This window comes from Monodelphis domestica, chromosome 5 (assembly GCF_027887165.1).
Source record: "Monodelphis domestica isolate mMonDom1 chromosome 5, mMonDom1.pri, whole genome shotgun sequence".
Lineage (NCBI taxonomy): Eukaryota > Metazoa > Chordata > Mammalia > Didelphimorphia > Didelphidae > Monodelphis > Monodelphis domestica.
The window spans coordinates 286,290,001-286,307,229 of NC_077231.1; the positions used below are offsets into that span (position 1 = coordinate 286,290,001).

The window sequence follows — 17,229 nt, forward strand, 5'->3', positions numbered from 1 at the left end:
AACTGTCTAGATTGATCCAACATTCATTTAGCAGGGAATGATAGGGAAAAGGGGCAAGAGATTGAAGAGCAAAACAAAGTATAGATTTGAATTGACTCACTGTAGGGTCAAGATTAGTGAGAAAGGAAGGGAACATCAGAGCAGTCCTAATAAAGTAGTCAAAGACGGAGAAGTCTTAATGAAGGTAAAGAAAGATTTAGGAATAACAAGGAAAAGGGAGAGATGGAAGGATAGAAAAGAAATTGGTTAGATTGAGGAATGTCAATGTTTTTAATTAAAGAAGTAGAACATTTGTAGGTAACAGTAAAATCCAAGATATTCCTGAGTGTGACTAAAGTGGAGATAAGGAACTGGTCTTGGGATATCAGGAGATTGAGGAGTTTGAAGATGAGGAGTTTGAAAGAGTATCAGTAAGGACATTGAAATCTTCTAATACATGGACTGGGATTAGAGAGTAGATGATGGTAAAACAGGTTTGGAATGTCTTAAGAAAGGGGATCAGTATTTAGCAGGCACCATGATTTGAATTGGGTGGAAATGTTTTTTTGAGTAAATAAACTTCAAAGGAGAGGTTATTTTTTAAATTTTTATTTAATTAATTTAGAATATTTTCCCATGGTTACAAGATTCATGTTCTTTCCTTCCCCTTCCCTTAATCCCCTCCCGTTGCTGACTCGCAATTGCACTGGGCTTTACATGTCATTCATCAAGAAGAGGAAAGATTATTGAGTAATGGTGCTAATGGATGAGTTTAGACACAACATGGGAAGCAAAGAGTATTCCAGGTCCTGTTCTGGGACCAGTGTGCTGGGGCTGTGAATAATAGTACAACCACCAATAGGGAGGAGGACCAAAGTTTAGGGCTTCAATTGAGAAGGAATTTTTTATTTAGGGTTGCTAAAAAGTCAACCTCTTCTAGACCATTTTGAACCTACACCATTGGTATAACTCAAGATGGTTAAGGAAAACAAAATCCAGACTTCCTCCTTCATGTCATGCCTCAGTCACTTGCTGTGCTCCAGCGCTGGGCCATGTACTTCTTCTTCTCTTCAAATGACTAGCTTCAGAAACTCAAATAGAACTATTATTATCTCGAAGGAAACTGAAACTCAAGAAGAAAAGCAACTTGTCCAAAATTGTAGTGAATAGCAGAGCTAGAATTTGAATCAGAATCTGATTCCAAATCCATTATTCTTTCTTAGTCTGTTCCTATTCCTATTATCCTATTCCTATATTCCATTCCTATATTCTATTCTAAGATAGTTATTTACCTTAGACAATTACCTAATACCTCTCAATATCAATTTTCTGATCTATTAAAAAAGAATCAGAATGATTGCAGTATCGACTGAACCTCAGGAAGTTGTTGTGAGAAGAGTGGTTTTTTTGTTTTGTTTTTAAACCCCTACCTTCCGTCTTGGAGTCAATACTGTGTATTGGTCAAGTGACTTGCCCAGGGTCACACAGCTGGGAAATGTCTGAGGCCAGATTTGAACCTAGGACCTCCCATCAGTAGGCCTGACTCTCAGTCCACTGAGCCACCCATCTGCCCCCTGAGAAGAGTGTTTTTTAACATTATTGTTTTCATTGCTCTAAGTCACCTCCTGAAGAGGTAGAAAGTCCTTCCAAGCTACAGGTTCATTCCCAGTTAGAGAAATTTTCTCTATAAATGTAAACATTTTTGTGATGGTGATAGGGAGGAGAGGAGGGAATGAAGTACAGGAGAAAGGTTGACTCAGTTCAAATTTAACAACAAAAAATTAAAATAGTTTACAAAATTTAATAGTAAGCAAATTTGTGTACTGTATATTCCAGTTTACAGTTCTGTTCTTCTTATATAGTGGAAAGAGCCCTTGATTTAGAGTGAAAATGAATGAATGAATGAATGAAGCACTTATTAAGCACTTGTTTTTACAAAGCACTCTGCTGAGCTTTGGGGCTACAAATAGAAAAGTAAGCCAAGTCCTGATCTCAGAGAGTTCACATTCCACTTGGGGAAAGACAGCACATGTTTTTTGGAACCCTGCCTCTGTTATTTATTTCCTGTGAGAATTTGAGTGAGTCATTTATTGCCCTGGACCTTGGTTTCCTCACATGAAAAACAATGGAGGTAGATTGGCCTGGCATCTCTAGAAGACCTCTAAGGTCCCTTCGAGCTAAAACTGTTAGGATCCTAGCTATAGGCAATTTTGAGAACAGCTACAATGCAAATATTGACTTTAAGGCCAACCATGGAATGATACATTGAATTGGATTTAAGTGAGGCAAAGTTGCACAATAATTAGCTTCACTCTCTTCATTGAAGTCTAGTAGCAAGATGGTCAGGATGATTGGTGATGACCTGGAATGCAGTGGATGACTGGTTTCTTTTGTTTTAAGTAATATTTTATTTTTCCTCAATTATACTTAAACAAATTTTAACAAGCATTTTTAGCTCTGAGTTCCAAATTCTCCCCTTTCCCCCTCCTCCTTGAGACATTAAGCAATCTGATATAAATGTTATATGTGCAGTCATGTAGAACATTTTTACATATTAGTCATTTTGTGGAAGGGATCTCAAACAAAACAAAAGTAGAAAGTAAAATATAGTATGTTTCAGTTCCGGATTCAGACTCCATCAGTTCTCTCTTGGATGGCAGATGGCATTTTTCATCATAAATCTTTGGGATAATCTTGGATCACTGTATTGCTGAGAATAACTATGACCTTGACTTCATCAATTTCTAACCAAGTTCTAAGAGCTCAATAGTCCCTGCTTCACCCACCTCCATGGCTGTTGGAACAAATTCTTCTCAACTACCCATTCCACTAAGGGAAGACTTTACATGTTTGGGGTAGAGAGAGCCTTAAACTTGCCCACAAGTTTAAGGGCTATCAGTTATCAGTAACTTTAAAGGTTTAGCCTATATGATCTGACAGTTTTACTAGGGTATTATTGGACATGCTACAGCTTCTTATAGAGAGCTAGGTGAAAGGTAGACACCAAAGGTGGATAAGCAGCACTGAAAAGGACTTGACCAGTCCCCACACCCAAGGCAGTAGTCATCCCTGAACACCCTATATACCCCCCACACACAAACATATATATCTATATCTAATAAATGGAATGGTTTTTGTGATATCTATATCTAAATTTCTAAGGATGCTGCCATTGCCCAAAATAGCTCTGAAACAGCTCATTTTGAATTGCTTTCCAAACATCTATCTCATCCTCATGGATATTCTTAGTGATGGCAAGTTTTCATCATTTGAAGGTAGATTTAATTTTTTGGAAATAGCCGAGTCATTCAGAGGGAAGTCTTTATTAATAGTTTGTAGCTAAAGAATGTGATAATTAAGGAATTCCAAAAGAGGAGTTCCATTAAGAGTGTAATTTGATAAGTACATAACCTCCAAGTTGACTTTGATGGACCACATATATATATCCATTAGGATATATATATGTTCTCTTCTAAAAATCATATTACTTCATAGTAATATCCTGTAAATCTATTGTGGAAATAGAAGAGAGAGAGAGAAAAGAGAGAGAGAGAGAGAGAGAGAGAGAGAGAGAGAGAGAGAGAGAGAGAGAGAGAGAGAGAGAGAGAGAGAGAGAGAGAGAGTTAGAGTTTACTATTTTGTATATTGGCCTCTAAGTACTTCTCCAGGTGAGGGGCACCTTAGTTACCATAAAACCTTGTGCTGCATACCAGTTACTAAATGGTGCCATTTCCCTTGAGATAGGAGCTTACCCTAAGGCAGGGAAGACAGTTTTAATTTCCTATATTTTAATTCCCAAGAGAAATGGTATATAGAAGGCTATCCCGGATTCAGGAATATTTGTGTCCATATATTTCCTTTTACTTATATTAGCTCTGCAACCATAAGCAAATTACTTGACCTCTCAGCATCCCTAGGCAACTCTCTAAGGCTAGAAGTCATAAACAATTTGCATTGTGAAGGGAGTATCCACATCTGAATTTTCCCCACACAAATGAAATAACACATATATACTCTCCAAAAGATAATAATCTCTAATTTGTACTCTCTGAGAAACTATAAGGTCTTTATTTCTGACCTGAAATGTAGAATTTAAATAATTCACTTAAAGGACTTTTGACAGCTATATTCACTTTAGTCGGATGGTGAGTGCAGTCAGTCATTTTGGAGATTTTAATAATTCACTGGTGTCCATGTCCTAATATATGTTTGCTCACTTCCAGAGCCAGACGATGTCTTCTCTGTAGTTCCTTCTGAAATGATGAATAAGATTTAAGCTAACCATCATTTCTGCAATGATAATTTCCTGAGCTGTAAACGGCTACTTCTTTCATCCATAGCCCCAAAGAGAAGCTAATGGCAGTAGCAATGCATTCCTCATTGATAATTTTTAAAATAAATATATCTGGATGCTCATTACTAATGACCACTTTGAGTAGTGATTCTTGCTAAGTGGCTGCCAGATGAATTAGCTCCATTGGTCATTCCATTGGCAGCCTATGGGTCTATCCATGCATTTATAGTGGCTGATGGCATGCTGGGAAATATGTTCTTCCTACCTTTAACAACATATCTTTTTAGAGTTGGGAAATGTTAGAAACCAACAAAACATTTCATCTTCTCCATTTAGACATGTGTAGCTGCTATATAACTGGAAAAAGTGGCAGATCTAGCTAACTGCATAAAAGGAAGGAATTCTGAGATTCTTTATGATCAGTCTAATTGATTTTATCCCTATTTATCAATAGCATGTCTCTTGGTTATTTGATGAATATATGAAAATAAGATCCTGGCCTTAAGAAATTCATATCCTATAAAGATATAACAGGCAAATTTGTATGTAGATACATAAGCAACAAGTGGATTATTGAAGTAAAGATTATTAGTATTACAGATTTAAATCTAGATCCTGGTGGTTGAACTAACATGGTGGATTAAAGGCAGGGACTAACTTGAGCTCTCCCAAATTCCCCTCCAGAAAACCTTAAAATTATGCCGCAAAATGTATTCTGAAGCAAAAAGATTAGATGAAACAATTTTACACATAAGACAACTTAGGTCAGCAGGAAATGTATTTCTCTCTGGGTTGAGAATGGGAAACATCCCAGCATGGCAAAGGAGCAGCAGGCCTTCAGGGGGAGGGGAGAGGTGGTACATCAACTGTGGAAGAAGTTTTAGGAACCCTTAGCCCACATATGGTAAAAGGGTGAGACAATTGGCTTAAAGGATATTATAAGGGACCCTTTATCAGTATTGGGTGTGGGAATCTGTTGCATTGCCAACACTCAGTTCTAGGACATAGTCTCAGGGTGAGGAGGAGTACTAGAGGATGCAGCTGCCAGGGAGAGGAGATTCTGATCACAGTTTCAGGGCAGAAAAGAATGCTTGTGGTCACTCAAAGACCAAGTAGTGACCACATCTCCCCATAGATCATCCTGCCTTGGAATTGCTGAAAACTTACAAACCACCAGAACTAGCTTTGAAAATAGTAGCATGAAAAACCTGAAACTCAGACAACTGCCCTTTCCACCCTGTGAGCAAAGCCCTATTTTATTTTTATTTTTTAAGCTCTATTTTAACATAAAGTTAAAAGTCAAGAAATAGGCTAGAAAATGAGCAAACAATAAAAAAGGACTTGAACATAAAAAATTACTATGTTGACAAGGAAGATCAAAGCAAACTAAGGCCAAATGGAAAAGAAGGTACCAAAGCTTATTGAAGAAAATAATTTCTTAAAAATTAAAATTAAACAAAGGGAAGCTAATGACTCCATGAGATATCTTGAAACAATAAAATTGAATCAAAAGAATGAAATAATAGAAGAAAATGTGAAATAGTTCATTGGAAAAACAGCTGATCTGAGAAACAGATTGAGGAGAGATATCATAAAAATTATTGGACTACATGAAAGTCATGGTCAGTAAAAGAGCCTAGACATACTATTAAGAAAAATTACCTATAATCCTAGAGGGATTTTGCCTAGAGGGTAAAATGGAAATTTAAAGAATCCAAACCCTAAGATGAGCATTTTATTTAATATATGCAAGTACAACATAATTAACCCCTCTACATTTCTAGAAACTATGCCTCTCATAATGAAGCCAAAGAACATTCAATTTTTTTTGGTTGCCATATCACATTCATGGGTGATAGAATCATAGACCTAAGGTTGGAAAAGATCTCAAGGGATAAGTCCCTCCTTTTGTCTAGTCCAATCCTTCATTTTACAAGAGAGGAAACTGAGGCTAGAGGGATTAAATTATTTGCCTACAATCATACAGGTACCAAGTAGCAAAGTCAGGATTCTTACCAAGGTATAGTTAGTAATATTTGATCTCATTTTGAGGAGTAGGGAATATATAACAGACTTTTTTTTTAATCACTAACTTTAAAAGGATTCAGTGAGGCAGTTATACGATACAATGCATAGAGTACAAAGCCTAGAGTCAGTAAGACTCATCTTCATGAATTCAAATCTGGCCTCATATACTTACTAGCTGTGTAAATATGGGCAATTCACCCAATCCATTTTACTTTAATTTCCTCCTCTCTAAAATAATCTGGAGAAGGAAATGGCAATGCATTACAGTATCTCTGCCAAGAAAACTCCAAATGGGGTCATGAAAAGCCAGACATGACTGAAATGACTGAACAATAACAAAAGAATCCAAGTTAAAAATCCAGGGAACCATTTCTAAGGTCATTTTCCTCTTCTGTTCCACATGACACTAGAGAGAGAATATATTACCTTGTTTTTGGACAGATGGTAGTCAAACTCTCTGTACAAAGTTATTTCTCCTGTTTGTTGATCCATGTGCCTGCCCTCTTTTGATCACTCATAAAGCTCCTCTAGGGCCCTTATGTTAGCCCCTGATTTTCTGCAGTCTTGGCCCCCTGTATTCCCTTGGCTGTTTTGGATCTTCTCAACTTACAGAAAAAGGTATGTATTATTCAGCAGCCTGGGAAATAGCTACTTACCCAGAATGAATAACTATTTATGCTGGGACTGTAGGAAAGAATGCTGATTACCTCTATGTAATGTGGAATTCTGTAGCTATAGCCTCTTTAAAAATTTGACAGGAGAGGAGAAATGCAGAATTTCTGCTCTCAGAAAGGATACCATTCTGGTCATCTTTGGGGAATGCCATTCAAAAAGAAGCTTGTTTTCAGTCCAACCCCTAGGTAATTGCACAGAACTTAATGACTATTTCCTAATTTGTCATCTACTTTCCTTGCTATATATATGCAAAGGACTTAGTCCAGCAAGCAAAATGAGTAGTATTTCTAAAAGGATTTCCATTGCTTTCTCTGAATCTCCATTTCCCCACTGGCAAGGTAAAGGTAATATTTTAAAGTATCTACTTAACCCAGGAGAAATTATAAAAACTAACCAATAAATAATTGCTAATTCTGGATGGCAAGGCTTTCATGAAATCAAAGTAAATGAGGTCATTTTCAAATCCAGGGAACTCTATGAACCTTCTTTCAGTTTTGTTATAGGTCCTTTTTCTATAATTCATTCTTGAACAAGTGAATGTAGCCACTGGCATAGCTTTGATCAAAGAGCAGGGAAGGCCATCCTCATCATGTGAGCATGCCCTATTAGAGGGAATCACAGGAGGAATAAAGAAGAATCTGCTCAGTCAGTCAACTTGTTTGAAAAGTAGCAGGATATGATGGGAAAAAAGACTAGATTGAAAGCAAATGACAATTCAAAATCTCCTCTCTTGTCATTAAATGGGGATGATAATACTTGTATTAGCAAAATCAGTAATAGTAATAAAATAATAGCTACAATTTTATTGCATTCAAGGTTCACAAAGTGTTTTGTATGTGCTATTTTATCTGATTTTCTCAAATCTGTGAAATAGAAGCTATTTACAAATAAGGAAAATGAGGCTGAAAGAAGTTAACCAATTGATTTGGGGTTATATAGCTAGTAAGTATCTGAGGCTGGGTCCAATTCAGCATTCTATCCTCCACTCCATCCAGCTGCCAAAGTGTGATCTAGGACAAATCCTTTAACCTCTGGACTTCAGATACCTTGCCTGTTAAATCAGGAGTTTGGAGCAGATGGCCTCTGGAGTAGCTTTTAGCCCTATATTTATGGTCCTTTGGACCTTGAGGTTCCAGGCAATCTTACTAATCTGTGGAGTAGTCTATATCAAAGCTAGATCACCATCATGGGACACACTTGCTTATAAGAATACTGCCATGTAAACTATCTCTACAATGACCACACCTTCTTTCCTTACCATTTTGGTTGTTGTTCATTCATTTTGGTCATATCTAACATTTAATGACCCTATTTGGTTTAAAAATACTGGAAAAGTTTGACATTTCCTTCTCTAACTCATTTTATAGATGAGGAAACTGAGGCAAACAGGTTTAAGTGACTTCCCTGGGTTCACAAAGCTAGAAAATGTTTAAGACCAGATTTGAACTCACATCTTCCTAATTCCATAGAGGTTTGGCACTCTATACACTGTTTTACCTAGCTGTCCCAGTCCTACTCACAGATATTCCCAATTCAACAAATATATTATGCTACTTTGTTTCTCTAAGACTCAGTTTACTCATCCATAAAATGAGAAGGTTGAACTCTATGACTTCTGAAATCTCTTCTAGTTTTGAATCCATAATCCTCAGATGCAAAGCACTGACTATGTGTAAAGCAGTATACTAAAAACTGCTGTCTAACAATAGTAATATACAAATATATATTTATTTAATAATGAGCCTTTGATGGCTAACAGTGAGGGTTCAGTAGTACCTTGTTCTCTGGTAGTTTGTACTGATCCATCTACATTCTCTTGACAGACTCTATGGTGACCGCTGGGCACACACTTGGGAGATGCTGGCAGGGATGGATGGGTGAAGTCACAAAACAGAATTTTCTTTCTATTAAGAGTGAACTATTTACTCCTACGGGGAATCAGGCTTGTGACCAAAGCCTCCTTAGCTCTAGCTCTAACTAGTTTATCTTGTTTCCCTTGACAGTTTCCATTGTGAAAAATAGATTCTTTTTCTTTAGGGTCTCCAGATGCTGAAAAACCCTTTCTTGTTGAAACTTTAGCAAAGAGGCTGAAATGGATCCCTCCAAATCCCTGTGGTTCTTTGTGGCCCCTCTTCTCTTGAAGTCTTAGGATCACAGACCTAGTCCAAAGGCATAAGACTCAGAGAGCAAGCTGCAAGCTTCACAGAAACCCAATTAAAATGAAAATATAATTGGAAAATGTTAACAAAATAAATCAAAATACAAAACAACACATTTGAATTGTGGTTTTCTAAGTCAATACGTTGCCCCTGTCTCTATTTGAGTTTGACACCACTGATCTAGTCCACTCCTCTCATTTTACCAGTGAAACTGAGACCCACACAGGTGAAGACCTTTGACTAATGTGAGTGTTTAAGCCAGGATTTGAACCCAGATAGTCCAACTCCTCTTTCAACCACCTCTTGAAGTGAATATTTGCAATGGTGAATAACGCCCTCTTGGTATTTATCCCTGCTAACACAAAGAGAAAAATCCAGGAGGCATTTTGAGATCACTTTATTTACCAGCTGAAGCAGGTGTGATTCACTCTTCCTTTGTGGGATGAACTGCTCTCTCTCTCTCTCTCTTTCTGGGAATAATGAGTGTTTTCCTTCTCTTGCTCTAAGCACCTGATTTCAACTAGACTCTTGAGAAGTTATTTAGTATTGGGCATTATATGGAATGCATCCATCAGGACCTTAATGCTTGACTAAATGTTTTGTCAGAGAATAAGGGGTGGGGAGAAGAGCAGGGGAGAGCACACTAATAATAGTTTCATGGATGGCACTCAATTCTGTTCTTGTTTTGTGCCTTGACACTGAATCATGGAGAGAAGCTCAATTACTGGTCCTTATCTCGGCTGTGTGTTGGGCTGCTAATGATTTCCTTGATGACTTTCTAATGAAGACTTTTAAAAATAGATTTCTACAGGTGGCAAAAACAAAAGCTTCAGTTTGAGGTCTTGCATTCTATCCCCTCCCCTTACCCATTGCTTCTTCTTCCCACAAAGGTGCATTCCCATGTGTGCAAATGAAGGCTATTTAAAGTCTTCCCCTGACAGAATATTAACTCCCTGAGGATTGAGACATCCACTTCTGTCTTTCTATTCCCAGGGCCTCACACATAGTAGGAGCTTAGAAAATGCTTATCAATTGATTAATCTAGACCAGAAATTAATGAATTTTTTCTCTACTATAAACCTAAAGGGTTCCCAGAAGTCTACAGCTACACCATATTTTTTCCTCCATTAACACAATTTAATTTGATTTAAATATAAAACATTTTTGCTCCACAGTTAATGAGAGGAAGGGTATCAAGGAAGCAAGCAGTGATTTATACTTGTGAAATGTCCCCAAATTAAGAGAGAACTGATTGTAGATAACTGCCCTGATTTTATTTTAGCTTTAGACTGAACACCAAATAAAGAATTCTAGTGCTTAAACTAAAACTCAGAGCTGAAATCATGCAGTGATTGTTTTCCCTTTGTCTGTACAGATCGTTTCACAGAGGAAGCTGTCCAAATCCTTACTGAAGCATGGAAACACTGCAGGAAAGTCTTCCATAACGGTAAGTTTCCATCTGGATGAGGTCAATGTCCCTGATGAGATGGTCAGAATAAATCAGAGGCAGGAGAATGGAGGACACATTTGTAGTAGCCTATGATTTGCTCTGGATCACTCATGAACATTCTTTGTCTCTGCTTCCTTCCTCCTGCCAAAAAAACTTAGATACCACTACTATAAGATAGGAAGGACAAAAAAGGCAGATCATTCAGTCATCAGTCTTTATAATTGTTAATAGTTCTAATAAAACTTTATTGAGAGAAGCTATCAAACTGCTAAGTAAGCTAAAGATGTGGAATCAGCTGCCAATTTCAATGATCTAGGTTGCCATCATATTGGCCTACCAAGAATAATTGTCTTGAATGTACCAAATATGCAGAGCCTTTTAGTCTAGTCCTTGAACTAAATATGTAGACGCTTTAGTCCTAGTCTTTGAAGTTCTGCTTAGACCCAAGAGTCTGGCATAATTTTGCAATATGATTTTTTTAATTCATAGGGAACCAGCTTTTACATATGTTGAAGAATTGCTCCAACTGATGACTTTGCAGACAAGAAAAAAGTGGGGAAGAGGATTAGAATGATCCCAATTTTCAGAAGTTTATTCCTGAGCAGCTTTGAACTCCCACTTTAAACCTGAAAGCAATTGATCCACAATGATGAAAATTCTCTCAATTTTTCATTGATGTTTTTTGTTTTCAGGACTACTTCCAGTGAGTTGAGGGAAAAGTATCTGTCTCTCAAGAACTACATGTCCTAGTTGCTTCAACATTTAAAAGGAAAGAATTGTAGATGGGGTACTAAGACCCATTCTCTGCTGTTGCTAACAATCAAATGACCTTACAAAATCTTCACTGCCTTTAAAGGTGTGATGAATTTTAATTGCCTACTCAATATGTTGGGCCAACTCCCAAGACACTATTGGGTAGGGATCCAAATGTGGGATTTCATATCTTTTTTCCCCTATACTGACTGAAATCTCAATTTGGTAATTCTCCAAATCTTCTTTCATCAAAGACCTTCTTACAGTGGCTGGCAAAAGCAAAAGATGGTGGTGAAAAATATTTTACTGGACTACATTTGGCAGGTCATGAATATAAATTGTACCCCTAAAATGAGATTGCCTTGAAAATTATACATACACATATGCATTGTTGGTATTATTCTGGTGAAGACCTTTGATTTCTTGGGTCTAAAGTACCCTCAGTAAGGAAGCTTGCTCCACCAATGCAGATGTTCTACACTTTACAGTTATGGAGAGTTCCCTTGGATCAGTGAAAGTTTATCACTTGTTCAAGGCCACAAAGTCAATATGCATCAGAAGAATTTAACTTCTCTGTTCTGCCAGTGAGGCTGGCATATCCATTATTCCTTGCTGATTCTAATGATTGAAATATACTCTTGTAAGCTTCTACTTCACCATTAGTTAAGATTCCAAATCTAGCAAGCAACAGTACAAATTACTCAGAGCAATGATCTAGAAATCAGAAATGATTAGATTATGATTCCATCCCATAGACAAATCAATACCAAGGTATATAGATTTTCTCTGTTCCTTTAGATTCCTACATATGACAAACTACTTGAAGTATAAACCCCTTTTACTCTTTCAGGTAGAAAATGATCTCATAACTTCTAGCTTTAGAAAATCTCATGAGAGAATAAGAGGTTAAGTGACTTATTCCAGGTCACACAGCCTGTTTCTATGTGCGTGTACAGAAAGAGAGAGAATTAATGTATGTTTAAGGCCATGTATATAGTAAAAACAATTCCAATTCCTGGCCACATGAGCTCTATACAAACTAGACTTGAGAAAGTGTAGCCTAAATATAGATCAGTTTAGTCCACAAATATGGCGGAGCCCATAGTTTTCACTCATTGCTCAGGGTCATCTGTTTAGTTTTACCTTCAAACAAAGACTACTTCTTCAGTCTCCTGGTAGACTTCCATGGGCACTTTGTAACAGATGGACCTAATTCAAAATGGAATAGTTGATCTGATTAGATTAGAACTCAGGGTCTCCATAGAACAAAGCTAACTAGAAAATAGTTTTCATTTATTCTGGTCCCCAAATGAGGATGAAAAACTACTTATAAAGGTGAGCTGGGCTAGGGGAAAGGGGAAGACATCCTCTCTGAGCCTGGCAGCTGGTTTCCAGGCCACTCATTTGAGTACCACTGTTAGATTGGGGATCTTACCTGATTGTGAAATGGGATCATGCTAGAGGTGTTTCTTCTTCTTTTTTTGTGTGTGTGTGTTTCTTCTTAATTCATATGAAAAGATGAGTCAGGATTGCATCATTTGTAAATCATAGAATGCTATATGTAGAAGGGACCCCAGAAGCTCATCCTATTATATGATAGAAGAAGACTAAAGCCCATGGAGAGTAATTGCCCAAGGTAAACAAAGAAAATATGGGCTGGCCGAATTATAAACCGCCTTACCCAAGGAGTGCCAGAGGAAAGTTCTATGACTCCATTGAGTGGTCTTTGCACCACGCTATTTTATCCCCCTGTGTTGGGATTTGCCAGAGCAGGGACAGTATATTTGTGTGCTGTGGATAAGACATTTATATCCTTTAGATAATTATGATTTTACTGGAACACATGTAGCTTGAATAATAAAATAAATACCTACTCACCATGGAGAATAGAATTTTCCATCATTAAAAATATGTGCATTTGTAAAAAACAAAGGAACAAAAAAACAAAAATGAAGACAAAAACAAACAAACAAAAAAAAACTTCTTGTTACCTCTTGCCTTCTGGCCTTTTGCTTAACCCTAGTGCCAGATCTGGCCTGTTTGGTTCCCATGTTTAATCTCCATTCTGTTTTGAAATTGTTTAAGACTTCCCATAATTAGTACAGCTCTCCCTTCCTTTGAGTTTTGAATGAGAATGCATAAACAACTCTTAACAGACAGTAGGACTGAAAACATTAAGATTCATTGATTTTCATGATGAGAGTCATGAGAACTGGGTACCCAGTGATTTTGCCCCAGAGATCAAAATTTAGGGGACACTCAAAATGCTTTTATTCCTTACATATAACTGGTTTTTTTTTAGAAAAACCAACAAATATTAGCATCTAAATTAAACAATAATTAATAAAAATGGGAAGTTCTCCAAGAGCATATTTCTTCCCCTTCCTTATTCAGTAGCATCCTCAAAATTGTTCTCAGGGTCTCTATCTCACATTCCCTTCCCGTCACCACCCACCACGAGGTGATATCCCAGGTCTTTGCATTCATAGGACCTTGGATATCGAGGTCCAACCAAGATCTCTCCCTGAGGGCTTTTCAAACCCCCTAAATTTGATTGTCCTTAGTCTGTTTTGGACTGTTTATCCCAGGAATAAGAATATAAACCTTGATCTCAGACTCTGAGGACAAAGGGCTCATGGAAATGGATGGTAAAACATTGGTTTAAGGTTAATTTGGGAAAGCTTATTCTTTTCTTTACAATCTCCAGAGGGGAAAAAGCCTCCACACACTTCCATGACAATTCATGTCAGTAGCACATTACTTTCTTGACTTCCTTAACCATGCCATAGAAATCTCTTCCCTTTCCAATTTCACTTTACCCTTGTTCTCATCACACTAGACACAGCCTCCACCCCTGCACCCTCTTCCTCTGATTGACCAATTTCTTCCAGAGCCTCCATTTTAAGGATGACCCAAAGGTTTGCCGTGTTGGCATTCCTTTTCTGGATGCACTCTTGACTCTTAGGACTTTCCTTTCCATGTCCCTCTGTAGGCATCCCCTTCTAACCTCCTTCCTTCCCACTCCCTTAGAATGTAGACTTTTTGAGGGCAAGGACCTGCTTTCTCTCTGCTTGAATTTCTTCTGTCTGCAGAGCTTGGCACATTGTAAATACTTAATAAATACTCATTGACTTCACTTGACTCATTTACCCTTAAAATAAAAAAAAAATTCTTTCTAATAACTCTCCCAGCTTCTTCCTGGGGTAGCGTAAGCCCTTTCTCTACTACTCTTCTATCCTCCATTTATAGAAAAAGAAACTGCCCATGACTTCTTCTTGCAAATGCCTCTACATGAAGGATTTCTTTTCTGTTTGAAATAGCACTGTGTCCACAGTAGTCACTTCCTTTTTTTGACCTATTATGGTAAAGAGCAACTAGGTTGAGCAGTAGATAGAACTCCTGGTGTGGAGTCAGGAAGACTCATCTTCCAGAATTCAAATCCAGCCTCAGACAATTATTAACTATTTACTCTAAACAAGTCACCCTTGGTTTCCTCATCTGTCAAATGAGCTAGAGAAGGAAATGGCAAAGCAGTCCATTATCTTTGCCAAGAAAACTCCCACAAAGATTCAGACATGATTGAAAAACAACTGAACAACAACAAATGGTAAAAAGCCTAGTTCAAAAGAGACCTAGATTGAGATCCAGTCTTTGACAGTTGTGAGCTCATGACTTTGGACAAGTCACTTCCTATTACAGGGTCTCAATTTATTCATCAGTAGAAGGAGCATCATAGTACCTGCTTTCTAGAGGAGCTGTAATGGTCAACTGAGATGATATATGATAAATACTTTGTAAATGTGAAAACTATCGGTTATAATTATTGTTTCTGTCATTCCATTTCATGGGTACTATTCAGAGTTTATGTTTCCCTTTTCCACCTAGGTGATTGCTGAGGAGTTATCCGGCAATGATGACTATGTTGAACTGGCATTTAATGCACGGAAATTGGATGACAAGGTAAAGTGTTTGATTTTAACTTTTTAAGAAGATGTGGTAAAGCCAACAGAGTTAAAAGAGATTCCTCTACACACACCTGCATTCATGACCACCCACGTGTGTGCAAACACAGAGAGCTATTTTTTTCCTTTCAACCGTTGTTAATCAGAGCAAAGATTCCAAATCAATGAGCAAAGGAGTCTTTCCCAAACCTGTGAAGCAATTAAAAAGAGGACTGGGGTTGTAATGAAAACCAAGACAATTTAATTACACACATGCCTGGTCCATTTCAAAATGCCAGAGATCAGAAGGATTTAGGTAAGTGAGCTTTGACACACAGTTCCCAGATGGCTAGGGTCCTCTTTCCTGCCCTTCCTCATATTAACTCTTTATATAATTGGCATTTACTTATCTGTTTTCTTAATGTTCCTCATCCCCAACCTCAGGATAGAATTCCGTTTTGGTCATTGACTCCTCAGTGCCTAGGACAGTGCCTGGCTTATAGGAGACTCTTGATAAATGTCTGTTAAAGGACTAAACCTTTTAAGTGCCCTACTAGAAGGATCATGAAGCTTGAAACTTCTTGGGTAAAGGATAATTCAGAAATCATAGCTGAGACATCAGAAAATGAAACTCTCTAAGGAGAGGTAACCCATTTGACTTGTGCCTCTGCCAACCATTTCTGGGACTTCATCAATGTCAGCCAGATCCCCAGCATGTTTCTTTCTCCTTGGGTTTTGTATTCATGTCATTACCTTTAAATAAGGACATTTCTCCTAATTCTCTTTTGTATTCTAATTCTCAAGTGTCACTCTATTACACTTTTGAGATGACTTGCTGCTATTATTTAAGAAGGAGTTGGCAGGATTCTCAATGGTCATGAGCACCAACGGAGAGGCAGAGATTTGCCCAAGGTCATAATGTAGTTAGTGATAAAATTAGGTTGAGAAATCAGGATTTTCTTCCTTTCAATCTAGATTTCACCATGCTTCTTCTCCTCACCCTCTCTATTCCTGCCAATATTCCCATTCTTTAGAGGTAGGAAATGATGGATTGATGGGGTAATGCTTTACCCCACTTATAGTCTCAGTATGGCCATTTAATAGCTATATGATCTTGGGTCAGTAAATTAACATCTGTAAACCTTTTCTTTTTCTGTATAATGAGGATATTAATACCTAAATTGAGTCACACTGGTGCTGTTTGGAAGGTAGCACATAAATGTTTTGATTTTTTGTTCCCTTTTAGACATAAAACTCCATGAGGTCTGGAATTTATCTAGATCTTGCAAATCTTTTAGTACCTGGCACAAAAAATTAGGACAAAGTCTCAGTTAAGAGTTATAATGGGGGACAGCTGGGTAGCTCAGTGGATTGAGAGACAGGCCTGGAGATGGGAGGTCCTAGGTTCAAATCTGACCTCAGACACTTCTTAGCTGTGTGACCCTGGGCAAGTTACTTGACCCCTATTGCCTATCCCTTACCACTCTTCCGCCTTGGAACCAATACACAGTATTGATTCCAAGATGGAAGGTGAGGGTTTAAAAAAAAAAGAGTTATAATGGCGGCTGGAGAATGGCTGAATAAGTTGTATCATACGAACATAATTTAACATTTGTGTACCTTAAGAAAAACATGATTATGAGAAATTCAGGAACACATGAGAAGATATTTATTAACCAAACATTCAGATGAGCAGAATCAGAAACCAGAAAATTATTACATTGATAGAATACAAAAAACTATAAAATAAAGCAAAATGCTATGTATTCTTAAGACCCAACCCACTTAATCAGAGAAATAAGGAAATGTACCTCTCTTCTTTCCTTGGAGAAATTAAGAGAAGGGACAACTATGGATGTATAATGTTGTGCATAATGCCCAAACTGATGCATATGTCAATTGCTTTTTAATAATTGGTTTCTTTTGTTATAAAGAAAGCCTTATTGGATA

At 37.5% G+C, this 17,229-nt stretch overlaps 1 protein-coding gene across 1 annotated transcript in view; it reads left to right on the plus strand.

The window, feature by feature from the left end:
• CPNE4 (copine 4) overlaps positions 1-17,229 on the plus strand; it is a 509,113-nt gene that overhangs the window by 335,420 nt on the left and 156,464 nt on the right. The window contains exons 4-5 of the mRNA XM_001369385.4: positions 10,511-10,582; positions 15,224-15,298. Coding sequence (XP_001369422.1) covers positions 10,511-10,582; positions 15,224-15,298 — 147 coding nt within the window. The remainder of the gene's footprint in view (positions 1-10,510; positions 10,583-15,223; positions 15,299-17,229) is intronic.